Below are 22,412 nucleotides of genomic sequence, written 5' to 3'. Positions count from 1 at the left end.
GGTGAGTTTCTGACTCAGAAGGTCTGGGGTGGGGCCTGAGATTTGCATCTCTAACAAGATTGCCGGGAGATGTTGATGCCGCTGATTCAGGGATTACACTTTGAGACCAACTGTCCCCCATGCCCCCATTTCTGAGAGCTGCCAATCTCTCTGCTAACAAACTGAATAAAGTATACTGGCATATCTAGAATTTTTAAAGGAAAGTCTAGAAAGTTTGGTTCTGTTCAGGATAAACAAAGGCAAAACATGTGCTCTTTGGAGAAGATTAAACACTGACCTTCTAATAAATGCAATGGGTCCAAGTAACTAGTTATGAATATTGTCCTTTCACCACCAAGAACTAGCCATTAGATGAGGTCAGGGAGAAAACCATCCAGCTGGATTTAACACTGGGTCTTCACTGACCCTGTGTCTTGGGAGCAAGCAGAGCTCGGGAGTTGGTCAGACCTGGTTTTTAAAATTCCTGGCTCTGAAAACAGAGCATGGTTGCTAAGGGCAAGGGTAGGAAGAAGGGCTGTCTACATAGGGACAACACAGAATTTTAGAGGTGATGGAACTGCTCTGTATCATGACTATGGTGGTGGAATCGCTACTCTGTGTTTTGTCAAAACTCATAGAATGGCAGAGTCAATTTTACTGCATGTAAGTTAAAAAGTATCAATATGGGGGAAGGTGTGAATCTTGGCTCTGCTCCTTCCTGGTTGTGTGACTTGAATCACTCACACATGCTCTCTGAGCCTCAGTTTTCCAGTCTATAAAATGGTAGTTCTTTAGCGAAGGTATGGACTAAATGAAATAGCACTCAGTACATGCCAATTGTGACGATCCTTTCCCCTCCTCACCTCTGAAACCCATGAGGGCACTGTTGGGGAGGGTCCATTTCACTTTCCCTAGAGTGGTGGTTTTCAACCTTGGCTGCACATTTATGCTTACCTGTAGACTTACTATAAATACCAATGCCTGGGTTTCTCTAAGAGATTCTGACTTAATTGATTTGGGCTGAGGCCTGGGCGCATGTGCGTTTAAAAAGCTCCCAAGTGACTCTTATGAGCAGCCAGGGTCAAGAATCACTGACTCAGAACCCTGCCAGGATATTTCAGATCCTACTCTGTGTCCTCACTTTGGTCCCTAATCCAGCCCTGCAGGCTTTAGGGCCCACCTAGGGCTTCCCCCAAGCATTAGCCCACAGTCCCCCCTCCCATTCCCCATGCCCCAGCAGGGACAGAGGCCACTGCCCTCCATGGGCGATCTAGGTGCCAGATGCAACATGTTGTTGGCTTTTCTTCTTTTCACTTTTAATTTTGGAATAATTTCAAACTTACACAATTTCAAGAATAGTCAAAGAATGCTCACATACTTTCCCCAGCTTCTCCAAACAATGACATGTTAATGACATTGGACTTTGAAGTTCTAAATCTCTATTTCTAGCTCTCCCCATCCCATCCCCCCATTTATCTTTTCAAATTCAGTTATATTGAAGGGTGAAGAATTATATTTAGTGTAGATCTACTTCTGCACTTGGTTTGAATTTTGGCAGTGGGGAACTCAGTCTCCTTGTTGAATTTGCCCAGCTTCTCCATCGCACCCCAGAGTTGGGGAAGTTGGTTGGTTTTGCATTCTCACTGAGCCGCCCTGACCTGAGCTGGGTGGAGGCGGGCGTGTGGGCTGTCACTACAGCAACCATCCACCACATACAGCTTCCCTCCCCCTCTCTCCTCTCCATTCCACCACACACACCCCGCACCCCAGCTCTACTTGGCCTGGAGTCACAACCCGAATCTTCATCAGTGCCTGCCTTTGTGACCCCGAGAGAATCAGGCCACTGTGGAGGAGAAAGCTAGGGTGGGTCTCCCCCTGGACACCTTCCCCGGCTGAATCTGCTGAACACGACGGGGAAGCCTGCGCTCATCTTACCATGACTGGGAAGATGATGGCGGCCATCGTAGACTTGAGGATCCAGAGCACAGCCAAGCACAGTATCTGCACCAGGGTGAAGAGGTGGATCCGGCGCAGGGGCACGTGCCGCAGGAAGGCATGGTCCGGCTGGTGCTTGGCCGGCATCAGGAAGAGTTTGCAGCGATCCCAGAACTGGTGAGGACAGAGGAAGGCTCAGCCAGGCCATGGGGACCCTGGTGGCCCTGCTGGGGGCTTGGGTCTGGTGAAATGGGTGCTGCAGTGGGGTCTCATAGAGGGGAGCCCCTGGTCAGGCCTTAAGGATGCAAAGGAAGGGGACTGGAGGTCTAGGAGGATGTACAATGAGATCTTATGCTGGGGGAGTGCTGAGCCCTTGGTGAGGGCTACAGCCCTGGCGCTGGCCCCAGTAAACACTGCCCACACTCAAGGAAAATGCAACTTAACAGCAACACAAGCTATCCAAGACGTCTGGTGTATCATGGTAAATAAAGAACAGAACAAAACAAAATGTTTTCTTCTGTGCAAATTGCCTTAGAGAAGAGAGAGGTGTAGTGAAATGCTCATAGGAGTCAGCTCGATCTGGGTGTTGAATTCTGAGCCTCAGTTTCCTCATCTGTAAAATGAGGATTAGAGGACCTAAGGGGAGAGCCTTACCTGGATGCCATTCAGGGAGGCCACACCCATGTAGAGGAAGACTCCATACAGCACTGGCAACGGGATGTACTGAAATGAGAGAGGGGAGCAGAGCTCTGGACTGGCCTCCGCCCAAGGCAGGCTATTGGCCACCCTGTTCAGGATGACCGTGTCTGCTGAGCCACAGAAGCAGCCTGGTCAGCCCTGGCTTTCTCCAAGTGGTGAAAGAGTTGGATGTTTGGAGGAATGAAGTGTCTGCTAGCAGATCTGGAGCCAGAGTGTCACTGGGGAAGGAGATGGTCTCTGGGGCTCTCCTGCCCTCTTCTCTAGCCCAGTGGACAGTTGCTCTCCCAGCCTGGTCCCCCCACCCCCACCCCCTTTAGGCCCTGCAGAAGCCATGTGGTCTGGCTGAAGATACACCTTCTGGAACACAGCAGATCTCCACAGACTGCTCATTCCTGCCAGCCCCTTCCCACCTCCAGTGCCACCTAAGGCTCCCCCCCCCCCCGCAAACTGCATTGCTCAGCTTGCAGGGGGCTGGGGACCTTTCATGAGCTGACCTACTAATGAGTGGGGAGTACCAGCTGATGAACAAAAGCTCGTGCATCATATACGATCAGGTAAAAAAAGAATCAACACAAGTGTATGAAGTAACCCCTACTGGCTGACAACCAACTGCTGATGGTTTGGTGGGTATCTCGCCTTCCCATCATGCTCACAGGTAGTTTGTTGGCTTTTTCAAAAGTTGGGTCATGTCACTCGTACTGTTGTACAGTCATCATTGTGACTCTTTAGAAGACTTTTGAGGTATGTCCCTCCGAGCTGAGTCTTTGTTTCCTTCAGCCTTCCCTCTACCTGCGCCCGTGGCTCACCGCTGCGAGCAAGGCTGCTCTGCTCGCTCCCAGGGCTGCTGTGCTGAGCACTTGCGAGAACACAAAGTACTGCATCCAACTTTCAGAAGCCGTTTAAGAATGTTGGCAAATCCAAACAAATCGATAACCTCTCGTTTAAAATAAATTAGGCTGTGTTCATTTTTTAAACACAAAGCGTGATTTGGACCCGTATGCTATAAACCTTAAACTACAACACTTGAATTTAAAGAAAGGAAATCTGGGCGCATTGCATCATTCCATTTGTACATGGCTTATGAAGTTTTTGCCTAATTATGAAATAAGGTAAAAATTTCAACCCATCAACAGACTATTGTTTTAATAAGATATATATGTATATACAAAATGGAATATTATTCTATTACACAGCCATAAAAAATGAAATATTGCCATTTGCAGCAACATGGATGGACCTAGAGAATATCATACTAAGTCAGACAGAGAAAGACAAATATTTTATGATATCACATATGTGGAATCTAAAAAGTCATACAAATGAATCTTTACACAAAATAGAAACAGGGACTTCCCTGGTGGTGCAGTGGTTAAGACTCCACGCTCCCAATGCAGGGGGCCCAGGGTTTGATCCCTGGTCAGGGAACTAGATCCTGCATGCATGCTGCAACTAAGAGTTCACAAGCCACAACTAAGGAGCTGGTGAGCCGCAACTAAGGAGCCTGTGAGCCGCAACTAAAGAGCACACCTGGGACTTCCCTGGTGGCGCAGCGGTTAAGAATCCGTCTGTCAATGCAGGCGACATGTTTGAGCCCTGGGCCTGGAAGATCCCACATGCCACGGAGCAACTAAGCCCATATGCCACAACTACTGAGACTGTGGTCTAGAGCTTGCAAGCCACGACTACTGAAGCCCACAAGCCTAGAGCCCATGCTCCACAACAAGAGAAGTCACCACAATGAAAAGCCCGTGCACTGCAACAAAGAGTAGCCCTTGCTTGCCACAACTAGAGAAAGCCCGCGCACAGCAATGAAGAGCCAATGCAGCCATAAATAAATAAATAAATTTATTTTTTAAAATTCATATTAAAAAAATTAAAATAAAGATCATGCCTGCTGCGACTAAGACCCGGTGCAACCAAATAAATAAGTAAATAAATAAATCTACTTTTAAAAAAGCAAAACAAAACAGAAACAGACTCACAAAGAAAATAAACTTAGGGTTACCAAAGGAGAGAGGGAGAGGGAGGAATAAGTTAAGGAATATGGGATTAACAGATACACACTACTATATATACAATAAACAACAAGGATTTACAGTATAACACAGGGAACAATATTCGATATCTTGTAATAACCTATAATGGGAAAATAAACAAAAAAAAAAATCTGTACTAATCAGCCTCAAAGTGTGGGAGCAATTAACAGAGAAATAAAATCTTAAATAAAAGACTAAGCTATAGGGGCTTCCCTGGTGGGGCAGTGGTTAAGAATCCGCCTGCCAATGCAGGGGACGCGGGTTCGAGCCCTGGTCCGGGAAGATCCCACATGCCGCAGAGCAACTGAGCCCCTGCGCCACAACTACTGAGCCTGCGCTCTAGAGCTCATGAGCCACAACTACTGAAGCCTGCTCACTGCAACAAAGGGTAGCCCCTGCTTGCCACAACTAGAGAAAGCCCACACGCAGCAATGAAGACCCAACGCAGCCAAAAATAAATAAATTAATTAATTTTTTAAAAAAGACCAAGCTATAATCTGTAACAACACAAATTTAAGATGGCTTAAAACTTCCCTTTCGGGGCTTCCCTGGTGGTGCAGTGGTTGAGAATCTGCCTGCCAATGCAGGGGACACGGGTTTGAGCCCTGGTCTGGGAAGATCCCACATGCCACGGAGCAACTGGGCCCGTGAGCCACAACTACTGAGCCTGCGCATCTGGAGCCTGTGCTCCGCAACAAGAGAGGCCGCGATAGTGAGAGGCCCGCGCACCGTGATGAAGAGTGGCCCCCGCTCACCGCAACTAGAGAAAGCCCTCGCACAGAAACGAAGACCCAACACAGCCAAAAATAAATTAAAAAAAACAAACTTCCCTTTCACCCTAATGAGTGTGAAAACCACATCAAACTGAGTTGTCTTAGTTTATAGTTACCAGTGACTGATTATCAAGTCACCTCATTATCAAGCCTAGGAAATTGTCTCCAGTCTTGTCATTTGCAGGCTGAAGCAGCTTTCTCAGAAAATCCCAATGGCCCATGACATCACAAGTGATAGTGCTGTGATCTAGAATTCTAGATTAATCGGTGCAAATCTTTCTTGGATCTCCAGGGAAAGGCCCTTTTCAAATATTAGTGACACAGTCAAGTGGCAAAAAGGTGCCTCTGGTGTCAGCTTTATACCACCTGCTAAAGCAATGAACAAGGATCACAGCCCTATAAACATAAGGACATCACAGCCTTCCCATATAATTTGAGGCTGAGATCATGAGAACAACATGGGGACCAGAGGGGGCACTTCCACACGGTCAGGAGTTCCTCTGAGGCAGAACACAGTAATCCACAGTCTTAATGAGCTGTGGTGAGTTGCAAGCAAAAACTGAAACAAAACAAACAAAAAACCTTTGGGGCTTGGGATGAACTGAGAATCTGCAGAACTGAGTGTGTAAGCCATTTATGCTGCCCCTCAGATACATGGTCACTTCATCCCTCAGTGCCCTCATTTGGCAAGATAACCAAATATTTGCAAATTGGTGATGGAAGGACTGAAGATTATTGTTAGGGGAAACACTGACCGAAGCCGCCCGCCCTGGCCAGGCAAGATAGTAGCCGCTCACATGAGTCATCTTACGACAGGAGGTCCTGGTAAGGAATGAGGAACTAATAAGCTACCACCAACAGGAAGAATTCGGGAAAGTTCAAAGGAGAGAGGAGACGCCAATCCATATGTCCTACCAATCTCCCAGAATCCTCACTGGAATCATCTTGGCTGAGCGACGCGCGCGCCACCAAGAAGTCCCCTGAGTCAGAATGATTGACCAGAGACAACCCGGAAACTAACCCAATCACCATAAAACCTGAGACTTTATGTGGCAGAGCAGTTCTCCTGGGTTCCCTTACCCTGCTGCTCTCTGCCCGGGCGCCCCTTCCCAATAAAGTCTCTTGCTTTGTCAGCATGTGTACCTCCTCAGACAATTCATTTCCGCGTGTTAGACAAGAGCCCACTCTTGGGCCCTGGAAGGGGTCCCCCTTCCTGCAACATTATCACTGATCCTCTAATAAACATCACTGTATCTAATATCAGTCTAAACATCCATTGATACGGAGAGAGGTGATACGGAGAGAGGGGTGATTTTGTTCCTTGCTGCTCAAATTGTGACCTTTGGACCAGCATGATTTGGTACCATTGGTGAGTTTGTTAAAAATGCAGAATTTGGGGGACTTCCCTGGTGGTCCAATGGTTAAGACTCCATGCTCCCAATGCAGGGGGCTCAGGTTTGATCCCTGGTCAGGGAACTAGATCCTGCGTGCTTCAACTAAAGATCCCGAGTGCCGCAACTAAGACCTGGCACAGCCAAATAAATAAATTAATGTTTTTTTTTAAAAATGCAAAATTTGGCGCCCCCCCCAGACCTACTGAGTCAGTATCTTCATTTAACAAGATTCCCAGGTGATTTTTAATACACATTAAAATTTTTTTTAACATTTTTATTGGAGTATAATTGCTTTACAATGGTGTGTTAGTTTCTGCTTTATAACAAAGTGAATCAGTTATACATATACATATATCCCCATGTCTCCTCCCTCTTTCGTCTCCCTCCCACCCTCCCTATCCCACCCTTCTAGCTGGTCACAAAGCACCGAGCTGATCTCCCGGTGCTATGCGACTGCTTCCCACTAGCTATCTATTTTACACTCTCTCACTTTGTCCCAGCTTACCCTTCCCCCTCCCCGTGTCCTCAAGTCCATTCTCTAGTAGGTCTACGTCTTTATTCCCGTCTTGCCCCTGGGTTCTTCATGACCATTTTTTTCTTTTTTTTTCTTTTTAGATTCCATATATATGTGTTAGCATATGGTATTTGTTTTTCTCTTTCTCACTTACTTCACTCTGTATGACAGACTCTAGGTCCATCTACCTCACTACAAATAACTCAATTTTGTTTCTTTTTATGACTGAGTAATATTCCATTGTATATATGTGCCACATCTTCTTTATCCATTCATCTGTGGATGGATACTTAGATTGCTTCCATGTCCTGGCTATTGTAAATAGAGCTGCAATGAACACTGTGGTACATGACTTTTTGAATTACGGTTTTCTCAGGGTATATGCCCAGTAGTGGGATTGCTGGGTCGTATGGTAGTTCTATTTTTAGTTTTTAAGGAACCTCCATACTGTTCTCCATAGTGGCTGTATCAATTTACATTCCCACCAACAGTGCAAGAGGGTTCCCTTTTCTCCACACCCTCTCCAGCATTTATTGTTTGTAGATTTTTTGATGATGGCCGTTCTGACTGGTGTGAGATGATATCTCGTTGCAGTTTTGATTTGCATTTCTCTAATGATTAATGCTGTTGAGCATTCTTTCAGGTGTTTGTTGGCAATCTGTATATCTTCTTTGGAGAAATGTCTATTTAGGTCTTCTGCCCATTTTTGGATTGGGTTGTTTGTTTTTTTGTTATTGAGCTGCATGAGCTGCTTGTAAATTTTGGAGATTAATCCTTTGTCAGTTGCTTCATTTGCAAGTATTTTCTTCCATTCTGAGGGTTGTCTTTTCGTCTTGTTTATGGTTTCCTTTGCTGTGCAAAAGCTTTTACGTTTCATTAGGTCCCATTTGTTTATTTTTGTTTTTATTTCCATTTCTCTAGGAGGTGGGTCAAAAAGGATCTTGCTGTGATTTATGTCATAGAGTGTTCTGCCTATGTTTTCCTCTAAGAGTTTGATAGTGTCTGGCCTTACATTTAGGTCTTTAATCCATTTTGAGTTTATTTTTGTTTATGGCGTTAGGGAGTGTTCTCATTTCATTCTTTGACATGTAGCTGTCCAGTTTTCCCAGCACCACTTATTGAAGAGGCTGTCTTTTCTCCACTGTATATTCTTGCCTCCTTTATCAAAGATAAGGTGACCATATGTGCGTGGGTTTATGTCTGGGCTTTCTATCCTGTTCCATTGATCTATATTTCTGTTTTTGTGCCAGTACCATACTGTCTTGATTACTGCAGCTTTGTAGTATGGTCTGAAGTCCGGGAGCCTGATTCCTCCAGCTCCGTTTTTCTTTCTCAAGATTGCTTTGGCTATTCGGCATCTTTTGTGTTTCCATACAAACTGTGAAATTTTTTATTCTAGTTCTGAATACACATTAAAATTTGAGAAGCCCTGGAACAGAACTCTACTGGAGGAACTGGTACAAAAATAGGTGAAGTTAATAAGTGATACAGAAAAATTAATAAAAATAAACCACTAGTAACTAGGATCCAACTTGCACCCCCTGAATTTGTAGCATCAGGGGGAACTCTCTTCTGTTGGCTACATAAATAAGAATTAAAAATTTCAACTAAAGTATGGTCTTGGGTAGACAGCTCTCTAGTGTAAGTTCTCTATGAGTCTAGTACTTGGCTATGCCTAATTTGACAGAACTAGGCAACCTTACAGTTGCAAAAAGTTAAACAAGTTTTATGGAAAATTTTCTTAATTGGAAATAAATTCTGGGATTAAATCTAAGAATTCAGATCTGGATTAAGTTGTATTTTTCTTTAACTGGCTATACCAAATATCTCTCCTTTACCTAAAATCAATCTCATATTTAGTACTGGTGTCAGCTAGTCATAATGCTTTAATCACCTAACAGTTTTGAAAGCCTTGATATATACCTTGATACAATCAAATCAGAAATCTTAAATCTTATGATCAATAAAAATCTAGATGTCTTCCATGCTATAAAACTTATCAAATAGATTAGTGGTTAAATAAAATGATTATATATATTTTTCCTCTCACTGTAAAAGAACATGAGCAGGCAAATTTTTCATATCCTTTTGTGATTGAATGCAAAGACAATATCAGAGCATTTGGAGCTATAATAAACCCCATAAAAACTTTTTCATGACAGTCAAAGCAATAATGAATATTTCCCCATATCTGGCATCTTATCCTATTTATAGAGCCCATTTAGGTTTTTTTTGGCTGTGCTGGGAGACTTACAGGATCCTAGTTCCCTGAGCAGGGATCAAACCCGGGCCACTGCAGTGAAAGTGCCAAGTCCTAACTAACCACTGGACTGCAAAAAAAATAATAATAATAATTTATTTATTAAAAAAAATATTTATTTATTTTTGGCTGCATTGGGTCTTCGTTGCTGCAGGCGGGCTTTCTCTAGTTGCGGTGAGTGGGGGCTACTCCTCATTGCAGTGCTTGGGCTTCTCATTGCTGTGGCTTCTCTTACTGTGGAGCACGGGCTCTACACACGCAGGCTTCAGTAGTTGTGGCACACGGGCTTCGTTGCTCCGCGGCATGTGGGATACTTCCCAGACCAGGGCTCGAACCCGTGTCCCCTGCATTGGCAGGTGGATTCTTAACCACTGCACCACCAGGGAAGCCCCTGCCATTTGTTTTTATAAGATGCATAAATTAATACAGAAATACAGTCTACAGCTTGGAAGTTACAACATTTGTGCCGAAAATTGCAGCAGGGGACTTCCCTGGTGGCGCAGTGGTTAAGACTCCGCGACATGATCTGTCAGTGGCCCTTTCCCTTAATGCCTTCGGAAGGCTTTCCTTTCTTGAATTAAGCTAAGTTGTAGCCACCCAATCTTTTGCAGCTATTTTTCCCTTTGAATATCTTTTTACAAGCTCATTCGCGGTAAGCTTGTAAAAAAACAAAGACTAAAGAACCATGATGTTAATTGATTTGTTTACAATGGAAAATATTTCTGGCTTGAGAACTGGTGCTGGGCACAACCAAACAGGTTTGAGGTTGAGTATTTTTTTAATGGATGTTTCCATTTTGCAGGAAACAGATTACATACGGGGGTGGGGGGCAGGCATTTTGTTTATTTAAAAGAGTGTTTTAAACGGCCAGGGAATATCCACTTTTGCGGAGAGGCTGCCAAAGAACCACTGCACCTTAACTACCCCCCACACCCCCGCCCCGGCAAATTCATATGTTACTTAACCTCTAGTACCTCAGAATGTGACTGAATTTGGAGATAGGTCCTTTAAAGAGGTAATTAAGGTAAAAGTAAGTCATATGGGTGAAGCCTAATTCAATACGACTGGTTCTTATAAGAAGAGACACAGGACACATTACATAGGACACAGACGTGCACACATGAGGAAAGACCATGATCTACTTCTAGAACATAAATGTCTCTTGTTTAAGCCACCCAGCTTGTGGCCTTTTGTTATGGCACCCAGAGCAGACTAATACAACAGGTGAGTGGCTGGAATGGAAAGCCTTTCTGGGGGACCCATGCTCCAAATGTACACCCCATTGCTATCATCTCTTCCAGCTGATCTGGAAGGACATGAGCAAGAGGAGCTTCTAACAGTGTGGGGAAAAGTCACTTATGCGCCCAAGACATGCAAGACAGAGGAGCAGAAAACAGGCCCCAAGAATAACGACAGAAGCCTCCCTCCCCCACTGCAAGTTTTAAACTTCAGGAAATAGGTGAGCAAGGAGGCCATAAACTACAACGTGGAAACACAACCAGCTTGAGAAGCTACTGATTTAAGCAAGGATGGAAATTGGCAGATATGTCTGTGGGAAGGGTCCTTCAGAAAGATGAGGGTGGACCCTGGGAGGGGTGGGAAAGAGCAGTGAGGATGGCCTGGTGCTGATAATAAAGGATGCAACATTACAGAAAACAGTAATAATGATGAAACATGTCTGGCCTAATAGGATCCTGCCTTTTTAGGGGCCTTGTAGGGAGGCTGTTCCCCCCTCTGAGGCATCGGATCAGTGCCTTCTCAGGTGGACAGGGCCCTAGCAGAGGGTGCAGAGCCTCACCTGCAGGATGGGAGCCAGGAAGACAGAGATCCCTGTCAGGATGAAGACAATGGTGCCGGTCACTCTCTGTTCCCTGGCAGAAAAGAACACATGGTCAGGGTGGATTGGGAGATGCTCCATGACCATTCCAGCCCTCTGTGGGCACTTGAAGGTTGTGTCTGAGGCTCTGGCCTCTGCCTTGCTGCCCCATTCCAGAGAGTAAACCAGTGACCTGAGGACCAGCTGCCCGGCACATGGGAAGAGAGGGAATCCGACTGAGGTGAGGGCATTTGTAGGGGTGTTCAGGAGGTTATCCAGTGCAGTGGCTAACAGGGGGTGCTTGAGCCAGACCAACTTGGGTTGAATCCTGGCTCTGACACTTACTAGCTGTGTGGCATCAGGCAAGGCCCTAAATGTCTTCAGCATTAGTAGAACATAACTAATGGCACGCACCTCAGGGGCTGTTGTGAGGATGAAGTGGGATATGAAGTGCTTATTATCTCTGCCCTTTGATTATAATAAGATCCCATGCTTGTGGGGCATGACTGATGAGGATTTAGGGGAAGGGGGTCTGGCTGCTGGCAGAGCAGGTGTCAGGGGCTGGAGGGCAGGTATGTTTTCTGGAGTGCTCAGACCCAGGCACAAGTCCAGGGGAAGCCTGGGGCTCTGGGGCAGATTGCTCAGGCCCAGCCATCTGGGGCTCAGGGGTTGGGGAGGGGACCCTGCCCTGACCATAGGAACCTTGCTCAGGGCCGCCTGGGCAGCCCAGGAATTCCGAGGTAGTGAGGAGAAGCTCTTAGGACAGCCGTGTATGAGAATGCCAGGGTCTGATGTGGGCTCACCCCAGAGGTCCTAAGGGGTGGAAGATGCGCTTCCCTGCCTGAAACATTCACATGAGAGGAGGGGCGAGTGAAGGACAGGCCATGGGCCACAGCCCAGGGGGTGGGAGTGGTCCTGGAAAGGCTTTCTGGAGGAATGGAGATTGAGCAGGACCCGAACCCTGCTTTGGGGGATTTGGGGGACGGCATGGCTAGGGAGTCTTGAAGAGGAGACAAAGAGTCAGGTCAGAAGGGGCTCTGTGGGAACCCCTGAGCAGCTATACAGATGAGAGGTGAGAGCATGTGTAGGGCGTGGGGTGTACTGACTGGAATCTATTAAGAAAAAAGCACCGCTTAAAACTGACTTTTCGTCTCCCTCTTCCCTCCCTTCAGGGCTATCACTCCTATCCCTGTGGTTCCTGGGTTGTTAGAGAAGGGGCCCTATTCACCCAAACGCCTTGATGGTAAGAAAAACCTGCTTCCTCCCCACTGCCCCCAATCTGCCCACTCCTGCCCAGGTGGTCCTCGGGCCCTGACCCCCACCTACCTGACCCCCAGGAACTGCGGCTGCTCCCCAGGGGCGCTGGTCTCCGTCTCCATCCTGAGGCTGTCGATGTGGGCAATGGAGATGACCGTGGCAGCCACGTACCAGGGGAGCCCCATGAAGGAGCAGAGAGCCATGAGGATGCCCACCCAGAGCAGGTCCAGATGGTAGCCGGCGGCCTTCTGCAGGGGCAGCGGTGGGGGGGGGGGGGGGACGCTGTCTAGCGAGCCTGTTCCCAACCACCTGTTGCGGTGGGGTGGGGGAGACAGAACTCTCCCAAGGCAGCCATTTTGCGGAACACGCTTTGAGGGCTCCCCGGGGGCTTCTATGCAGTACTCTGAGAGGACTGCCACCCTAAGGTGACCAGGCCTCACCAACCCCAGGGTTTGGTGAACCAGGGAACTGATGCAGGTAAGGGAGGAGAGGGGTGTTCAGGCTTGGAGAGGCCCTGGGTTTGGGTCCTTGGGAAGAAGGTCTCCTACCCAGCAGCCCAATATCTCTATAATTCCCTAATGAGGGGTCCCAGGTGGGGCAGGCCCAGACCAAGCCTAGAGTGATCCAGATTGGGATGGGGGAGAGAGTAGTCTGTCTCCTCAGACTCAGAGGCAGGGAGGACGGTTGGCGGGGCCAGGAAGGCTAAGGACGCTCCTCTGCCTTATGGTTCTGGGTCAAAATCCCCTTGTTAGGATCTGTTCAGACTCCCAAGTTCACTGTCAGGAGACAGAGCGGGAGGGTCACTTTGGGAGAAGCAAGGAGCCGTGCCCAGCGGCCCATCCTGGGCTTGGTCCTGGCCCTTGGAGCCTCCCCGCTGGCCCTTCTGGCCTTACCCACATCTGGAGGTCATATTCTCCCCACCCCCGGAACTCCAGTCTTCTGCCTTCATATTTTGCTTCACACATGGCCCAACATTTTGAAAGAAGCACCTCCTCCCTCCTTCATTCCTTCTGGCTCTGTGGAAAGAAAGAGATTGTGCCCCTCCTCCTAGCACCAGCCTTACCCTCAGCTTGTTCTCCTTCCGGTTGACTATGACGGCCGTGATCTGCTGGTCCATGAAGATCAGGATGGTCACGAGCAGGGCGGGCAGGATGCTTACCAGGTACACCCACCACGGGTTCTTCCCAAAGGGGGCCACGAACCAGCCTCGATCAGGCCGCGTGGGCTGAGCAGAGCAAAGGAGAAGGCCCTTTTCTCTCTCCCTTGTCCCGGTGCACTTGTTGTCTGGTCCGCTCTCCCAGACTTCCCGCTATTCCCACACCTGGGGTACTTTTCAAGTGCAATCTTATCCCTTAAAGACATTAGGCACCTGCAACTTTAAAGAGACCCCGGAGGCACAGACTTGGGAAGGGCGTGGTGTCTACAGAGCAAAGGAGATGATTTGTTGCAGCCGCCATGGGCTTGTTTGGGAAACGGGGAGGTGCAGAGTCAGGGGGCATTGGTAGAGAGCTTGTGGTCACTAATTGCAAAATATGTTAACAAGAAATGGAAATGAGGCCCAACAGCAAGAAAAAAGAAAATGATGGGCCCAGTGCCTGATGCTTTCTGTCTCTTCTCTGAGTCATCTGTCTGGGGAGGTTATAGAATTGTCTGTAAAACACCGAACATTAATTTAGACTTGCATATTAAGAATAAAGGATTATCTGTGCAGGAGCTGGGCTGAGGTTTATCTTTTGTTTACTTCAGAGAAAGAAGTACTTTAAATTTCAAGGCCAACATGAGTTTTACGAGATGTTTAAGCTGAAATAATATTGCAAAGGTCAAGCCCTCAAAGGCAGGGAGGGTCAATTCTAGAACCTGTACCTCCCAGTCCAGTTTAGACGGGTGGAGCTCCTTGTGAGGGAGCAGGGCTCAAGCGGAGCTACAAGCAAATGGCACCAACTCTAGACTAATGGGAAATTCTGAAGCAGTGGTGCCCAAACTTAAGCAGGCCCCAGAATCTCCTGGAGGGCTCGTTAAATTCAAAGCCCTGAACCCCACCCCCAGACTTTCTGATTCCATGGGTTTCGAGTGGGGCTGATAATTTGCATTCCTAACAAGTTCCCAGATGAGGGCGAGATGCTAGTCTGGGGACCACACTTTGAGGATCACTGTTTTGTTTTTGTTTTTGTTTTTGGCATCGCCACGTGGCTCGCGGGATCTCAGTTCCCCGACCAGGGAATGAACCATGGCAGTGAACGCCCAGAATCCTAACTACTAGGCCACCAGGGAGCTCCCGAGGATCACTGTTTTAAAGGACCATTTTCAACAGACGGCCCAACTTGTAGACTGCCATGAGTGAGGGAATTGTAAACCTGTAAGTGGAAATCAAGGGGCTTCAGCTGGGCTGGAGAGTAGATTCCAGCACCTTCCCCATCCTGTGGCTACACAGCAGGAGTTCATCGTGGATATATCCCCGAACCACCATCTCAAAGGACCGCCCCTAGCAGGCCGTGTGGGAAGGGTGGAGCATACAGAGAACACACGTGGCCACTTGGCTGAGCACATAAAAATTTGATCAGCATAGAGGGGAAAGGATCTGCAGCTGGTGGGCAGGCGGAGAGAATGCACAGAGCAGGGGCCCTGGGCAAACCTTGATGACGCTGGGCACGAGCAGCTTGGGGGTTGCCAGGCCAAAACAGGCATCAATTCCACAGAACAGCAGGATGGAGAAAATGATGGAAAAGTCAGCTACTAGGGCCCGAACCTGCAGAAAAGAGACGAGCAAGTCAGAGAAGCTCTTGCCTGCTCCAGGCAGACCCCGTCCTCCAGTAGCGAAGAGGAGAGCTGCTGAGAGCTTGAGCTCCAGAGTCAGAAGACCCATCCTCAGCTATCTCAGAGAGTGCCAGTCACTCTCTAAGTTGGATGAACCTGGTGACACTCCCACCCATCACTTTTCATTTCCAATACTTGGTTTTCCAAGACCTTTGTGTTTTTACCAAACTGATGGCTGTGAAATGGTGTGATCTCATTCTTCTCTGCAACACTAAATTCCAGGTGGCAACATGGCACTTTGTAAGTATTAATTTGAGGGGAAAAAAAGGTGGTGATAAAAGAATATGACACTAACATGAATTTTATTTCATCCTTCAGGCAATAGATATTCTCAGATGCAGTCACTGCTCTGGAATTTTTATATAAAAGGCAACTTAGGGATATGATCTGGTTGGAAGTTGGAAGGAAGGGAGGGAATTTCTCTTGAGGATGCATTCGTGTTGCAAGTACACTATTTTTTGCTCAGTTTGTATTTTGTAAATCTTCCCAAAAATCTTTTATTTAGTCTTTACAAAATATTGGCAAAAATTCAATTATTCATATCAAAGATATTTTTCATCATCATCATTATTATTATTGGTAGTAATAGTAGTAGAAAATTTATTTAAGATGGCTTTAGAAGAGTGCTCATGGGGTTTCTGTTAGAAGAGCATTATAAAAATCTTCCCAGTGCCCCTCTTCATTTCACAACTGTTGCTCACATATGCAAGTGCTGTTTTGATTAATAAATGCTTTTATTCTAGCCCCAAAACAGTTAGAAAATGAAGTTAAAATAGCAGTTAGCATTTACAATAGGTAAAAACAAAAAAAAAATCAAGTATCTAGGAATAACTCTAATAAAAAATGTGCAAGACCTCAAGATCAAAACCTACAAAATATTATGGAGAAAAAAAAAAAAGACCTTAATAGGGACTTCCCTGGTGGCACAGTGGTTAAGAACTCGCCTACCAGCGCAGGGGACACGGGTTCGAGCCCTGGTTCAGGAAGATCCCACATGGCCGTGGAGCAACTAAGCCCGTGCGCCACAATTACTACTGAGCCTGAGCTCTAGAGCCCACGAGCCACGACTGCTGAGCCCGTGAACCACAAATACTGAAGTCCGCGCACCTAAAGCCCATGTTCCACAACAAGAGAAGCCACCGCAATGAGAAGCCCTCGCACTGCAACAAAGAGTAGCCCCCGCTCGCCACAACTAGAGAAAGCCGTGTGCAGCAACGGAGACGCAACGCAGCCAAAGATAAATAAATTAAATAAATAAATAAAAGACCTTAATAAATGGCAAGGTATACCATATTCAAGGATTAGAAGACTCAGAATTTGAGAGGTGTAAATTCTCCCCAAATTGACATTTAGAGTCAATATAATTCTATCAAAATTCCAATAAGTTTTTATTTTGGTGAAATTTAAGATTCTAAAATTTATGTGGAAATACAAAGGGCCAAGGCATTATTGAAAAAGAAGGACAAAGAGGGAAAGTTTGGTCTGTGAGATATACAGACTTATTATCAGTTTTAGAAATGAAGACTGTGATATTGGCATACAAATAAATCAGTGAAACAGAATAAAGAACCTTGAAACAGATCCCATCACATGTGTACATTTGATATATGGCAAGGGAAGCACTGCAGAGCAGTGGGAAAAGGATGGTCTTTTTTAAAAAAAATGTGCTGGCAGAGAGATCAGCTCAGTGCTGTGTGACGACCTAGACGGTAGGATAGGGAGGGTGGGTGGGAGGCTCAAGAGGGAGGGGATATATGTATGCATATAGCTGATTCACTTTGTTGTACAGCAGAAACTAACACAACATTGTAAAGCAATTATACTCCAATAAAGATGTAAAAAAAAAAAGAAGTATAAACATAATGTACGCATGAAACTTATATAATGTTATAAACCAATGTTACCTAAGTAAATAAAATTTCCTCTTTAGTTTGTAAAAATAAAATAAAATTTAAAAGTGCTGGAACAATTGGCTATCTAAATAAAAAACAAACAACACTCTCTCACACTATATGTCAAAAGCAATTCTGGTATATTATAGATTTAACATGAAAGGAAAAACAATGAAGCTTTTAGAAGATACCATAGGAGAATATCTTCTATCCAATATTTTCCTTGAGGAAAAATTGGATATATTTGATTACAGTGAAGCTAAGAATTTCTATTAATCAAAAGATACCATTAAGAAAGTAAAAAGGCCAGTCATAGAGCAGAAGATATTTGCAACACATATGATCACAAAAATGTTTCTATCCAGAATATATAAAGAGTTGCAAATTGGAAAGAAAAAGACAGACAACCCAGTTGAAAATGTGCAAGAGATTTAAACAGGCTCTTACAAGAAGAAAGTCAATGGTCATCTAGAGTCTGTTATACAGAGTGAAGTAAGTCAGAAAGAGAAAAACAAATACCGTATGCTAACACATATATATGGAATATATATATAAAAAAGAAATGGTCATGAAGGATCTAGGGGCAGGACAGGAATAAAGATGCAGACCTACTAGAGAGTGGACTTGAGGACACGAGGAGTGGGAAGGGTAAGCTGGGACAAAGTGAGAGAGTGGCATGGACATATATACACTACCAAATGTAAAATCGATAGCTAATGGGAAGCAGCCGCATAGCACAGGGAGATCAGCCCGGTGCTTTGTGACCACCTAGAGGGGTGGGATAGGGAGGGTGGGAGGGAGGGAGACGCAAGAGGGAAAAGATATGGGGATATATGTATATGTATAGCTGATTCACTTTGTTATAAAGCAGAAACTAACACACCATTGTAAAGCAATTATACTCCAATAAAGATCTCAAAAAAAAAATAACAGTGACTTCTTTATAAGTCACTTCTTTTAAAATTACAACTCAGTATTAAAAAAAAAAAAAGAAAGTCGATGGTCATATGTCCATTAAACACATGATAAGATTTTCAACTTCATTAGTCATTGGGGAAATAAAAGGAAAAAACCCACAATATACTACTAGGCTAAAGATAAAAGTCTGACAATATCAAGTGTTGTCATGGGGCTTGACAACAAGGGAACCCAGTTCTCTCTGATCCAAAGTCTGTGCTCTTAACTTGAAAAAACCTCAGTGAGCAAGTGCTGATGTGGTGTCCATTCCATCAGATGGACCAGAACCCTCTCAGGGACTCAGTGGTGGCTTCCATGTGAACGGTCTGACTGTAGGGTGAAGTTACCTTGGTAGGGAAATAGCGGCTGAATTTGAACTTCTTCAGGGTCAGGGTCATGGAGTATGTCCCGAAGAAAAGGATGAAGGACATGAGTGCCAAGTCTGGGATGAACTGGCAGGAATTCCCAAGTAGGCGCCCACCATAGTTCAAACACTCCTTTTTGCTCAGCAGGGACCAGTCCAACGCTGTGAGGTTAAGGGGGTTGTACTTGGAGACCAAGACAGGAGAGAAACAGTCAGGGCCTTCCTGGGAGGTCAGCTGTTTCCTCCCCACTGCAGTGTCCAGGCAGCCCACGCACCCCTCCCACCCTCCAAGGGGCCCCAGCCCTCCTGCCCCATGATAGTGCCCAGCAACAGAGTGATGGTCCTGGGGACAGGCTGTTTCAAGGAATGACAAGCAGGAGGTTCCCTGGGAAGGTTAGGAGCTGACATGTGCTTCTTCATTGTGTTCTAGGTTGTACTGCTTTGTGAGCGAGGAGGAAAAGTGCAGGACTGGCTCCCATCTCAGTCAATCAACCATGGGTCCTGTCCACAACTCCTTCCTGGAGTGTCTCACATTTATCCTCCCCTTTCCTTCTTCTATGCACACACTTTTTGTGTGCATAGAAGAAGGAAAGGGGCTCACACCCCACCCTTGTCAGACCTCTTTTGGGTTAATCACTTCAGTCACTTGACCTTTGGTGTCCCAGATGCCTAAAATCCAGGGCACACAAAACAACTATATATATATATATATATATATATATATATATATATATATATATATATATATATATATATATATATATATATAAAATACACATTCCTATATATATTCTTATTTATGTTCCTAAGTATGTATATGTACATATATTCATATATCTATATTCACACATGTATATTAATATATATGTTTCTAAGTGTAATAGAAGGAGAGTAATGTATAATAAAATTTAATTTATATTTTGAAAAATAAATGTGCAAATATTCAGGAACCTACATAATGAAGTAAACAGATGTTTGCAACTAGCCATAATGTATGTCTGTATTAAGAGAAGTGTGGTAGTTTGATATAATAACGGTCCCCAATGGATCATGGCTCCCTGTGTCCACACTCCTTTGCGATGTGACATCAACGGTCCTCCCATCAAAAGGTGATTCCCCTTTGAATCTGAGCTGGCCCTGGGCCTGCTTAGATCAATAGACCAATAGAATGGGGATCAACAGACCAACACAGTGGAAATGTTCCCCGCAATGTAGCCGTGCCTCTACTGCCGCACTGGTCTGGCCCAACATCTCTGTCTTGGCTTATTTCTCCTGATTTCCCTGTGTGATGCCCCACCCTCACTCTGTCTCAGCAGGACTGGTCCACCCACTGTCCTCAGGACAGATTTTGTGCTTTTCCTCTTGTGCCCTTCTGTCTATGCTGGTCCCTAGGCTTGGAATGTGCTGTTCTCTTTGGAACCAACTTTCCCAACCTTCAAGACCAGATCACGTTCTACTTTCTCTATGAGGCTTTCTTCTCTAGTTTGCAGAGTACGTTCTGCCTCCACTGCTGGAAGGATGCATTTGACCTATGTTTGATGCATGGCACGCTCTACTTGTGCTGCCCGTTACTTTTTCAGGTTAATCTCCACATGCATATTACAAGCAGGTTGGAGGGCAAGGACCACGTTTGTTTCTTACATGTTTTTCGAACCATCATATCACCCGCACACAGCACCTTACACATAGTAAGTATTCATACATAGGCACTGACTGATTCCATTTTTCCTCCCTCAAAATCAGATACTTGAGAAAATCTTAGGTTAAATTGCCATTGAGCAGTCAGCTGCTTGTGCAGGGGTAACTTAAGGGGCAAGCTTAGGGACACTAAAAGTCCAAAAGTCTCCTCCCAGCACCGACCAGGTGCTACCCTTCACCTGGTTTTCTACTTCCCACCATTAGTGCCACTTAGGCTAGGTGTCTTCTCCTGACGGCCACTGCTCATCATTATCGGGAAAGGCAGACCAGACCTGGGGCCCTCGGAGACACATGAGTGCAAAGGACAGATCAGATTCAGAGAGGGGGGAGCATTAATAAGCTTTCTGGGGCTGGAGGGTGGCATTGTTGGTTAGGAACTGGGAGTCCTCGGTAGAAAGGCAAGGAAGAAGGTAGAAAGATGGGCGGGAAAGTTTACAGCCTTGCGCAGCCCTACTTACCATTCCTCACCTCAACCCCGCCCCCCTCCCCGTCGTGTGTGTGTGTGTGTGTGTGTGTGTGTGTGTGTGTGTGTGTGTGAGGGAGGGGGGGAGGTTTATGCACAAGGATTTAATAAAATGAGACAAAATGGGATTTTGACAGTATATACTTAAAATAAAAATACTCATTTTCACAGCTCTGCGGGTGACCCTGCTGTGGGTGTGCACCAGGGTTAATCTCTGCAAGTCTGGTCTAAGTTTCCCAAGTCTTCTCATTCTCCCCACAAACATAAGCCCTTGAATGTCTGACATGAACAAAGGACTTACCAGAGAAGTGTTGGTGTTTGGTGGCGACGTGGCTGAAGCATTGAACGCGGTTGTATTCGCTGTGGATGAGCACAGGGCGTGGGGAAGGGTCAGCAACTGCTGGGTGGGGATCCTGCACCCCACCCCAGGCCCCACTCTTGCCCATTTCCTTCCAGTTCCTTAGAGACAAGGACCGGCTTTCATTGTGAGGGCAGCTGTACCCTTCACTCTCCTCACTTGGGAGGGCAGGGGTTGTGGGAGGGAGCCTGGGCCACAGCTCCGACAGTCTAGCTGGGCCAGGTTAGGACAGCTCCTGTCTGACATGGAAGGGCTGGCTTTAAAAACTGCTGCCAAGACAAAATGCTAACACAAGTGGGTAAATAATGTGCCTTGTGAATCCCTACCACCCACTTGACCAATGTCTGTGCTCTTAGACTTGACATATTCAAAGAACTTACTCTTTGCCACGCACTGTGCCAAACCCTTACATACATCATCTTGCTAAGTTCCTAAATCCCCAAGAAATCTCCACATTTTAAAGATGAGGTAACTGAGGCCCAGAGAGGTTAAGTAACCTGCCCATTGCCCAAGGTCACGCAACTCACACTTGGAGGAGCCGTTATCCATCCCAGGCAGGCTGGCCCAGAGCCTACACACCTCCCAGCTCTATACGACGAGCTTCCTTCCCTGCCCTGCTCCCCTCCACATACACTTCCTTTCTCTCCTGCCCTGTCCATATGTGTTTTTTGTTGGTTTTTTTTTTCAGGTCAGCTGGGCCTGTAAGAACTTGCTGGGTATCTTCCCTAATCTGCCCGTTAAATGCTAGCTGAGGAAAAGTAAACCTGGGCCCAGGACCTGAAGGAGAATCAGGACCCCAGAGGTGCTGCTCTCAGCTGTTCACTCTGCATCCCTTGTCCACAGTCCCCTGCCCCAGCCTCAGTGTCCCTAAGTGGAGCAGAGGAGGGGTCCTTTTAGGGGCCATGAGACGAGCTGAGAGGACCTGTAATCCCCTCCTTGAGGGATGCAGCCATTTATTAAAAAGGCAGCTTTGGAGGTCACCCTCTCTCTTGTTCCTGCACTGCATGTGTAGAGGAGAAGGGCCAAGTTCTCCTTGCCTTCATCCCCCAAGTGAAGACTGACTAAGCAATTCCTCTGCAGCTGATTTAAGGAGGGAGGGAGGAGGCTCAGCCAGTTTGCTGGCAATAATCTAAACGCATCGCAAACCCCATTTAGCTCCTGCTAGGAACCCAGAGGGAATAAGAGGTTATTCATGAAGCTTCC

General features: G+C 46.1%; 1 protein-coding gene across 5 annotated transcripts in view; it reads right to left on the bottom strand.

Moving 5' to 3' along the window:
- SLC4A5 (solute carrier family 4 member 5) overlaps window positions 1-22,412 on the bottom strand; it is a 126,529-nt gene that overhangs the window by 7,338 nt on the left and 96,779 nt on the right. For all 5 annotated transcript variants that reach the window (XM_059942568.1, XM_059942567.1, XM_059942570.1 and 2 more), the window contains 8 exons: window positions 21,153-21,211; window positions 18,674-18,874; window positions 15,296-15,409; window positions 13,727-13,888; window positions 12,733-12,911; window positions 11,389-11,461; window positions 2,569-2,637; window positions 1,915-2,088 (listed from right to left, as the gene is read on the bottom strand). In XM_059942568.1, coding sequence (XP_059798551.1) covers window positions 1,915-2,088; window positions 2,569-2,637; window positions 11,389-11,461; window positions 12,733-12,911; window positions 13,727-13,888; window positions 15,296-15,409; window positions 18,674-18,874; window positions 21,153-21,211 — 1,031 coding nt within the window. The remainder of the gene's footprint in view (window positions 1-1,914; window positions 2,089-2,568; window positions 2,638-11,388; window positions 11,462-12,732; window positions 12,912-13,726; window positions 13,889-15,295; window positions 15,410-18,673; window positions 18,875-21,152; window positions 21,212-22,412) is intronic.

This window comes from Balaenoptera ricei, chromosome 13 (assembly GCF_028023285.1).
Source record: "Balaenoptera ricei isolate mBalRic1 chromosome 13, mBalRic1.hap2, whole genome shotgun sequence".
Lineage (NCBI taxonomy): Eukaryota > Metazoa > Chordata > Mammalia > Artiodactyla > Balaenopteridae > Balaenoptera > Balaenoptera ricei.
The sequence above is the reverse complement of the archived record's forward strand: the minus strand, read 5'-3'. Positions and strand labels throughout refer to the sequence as shown.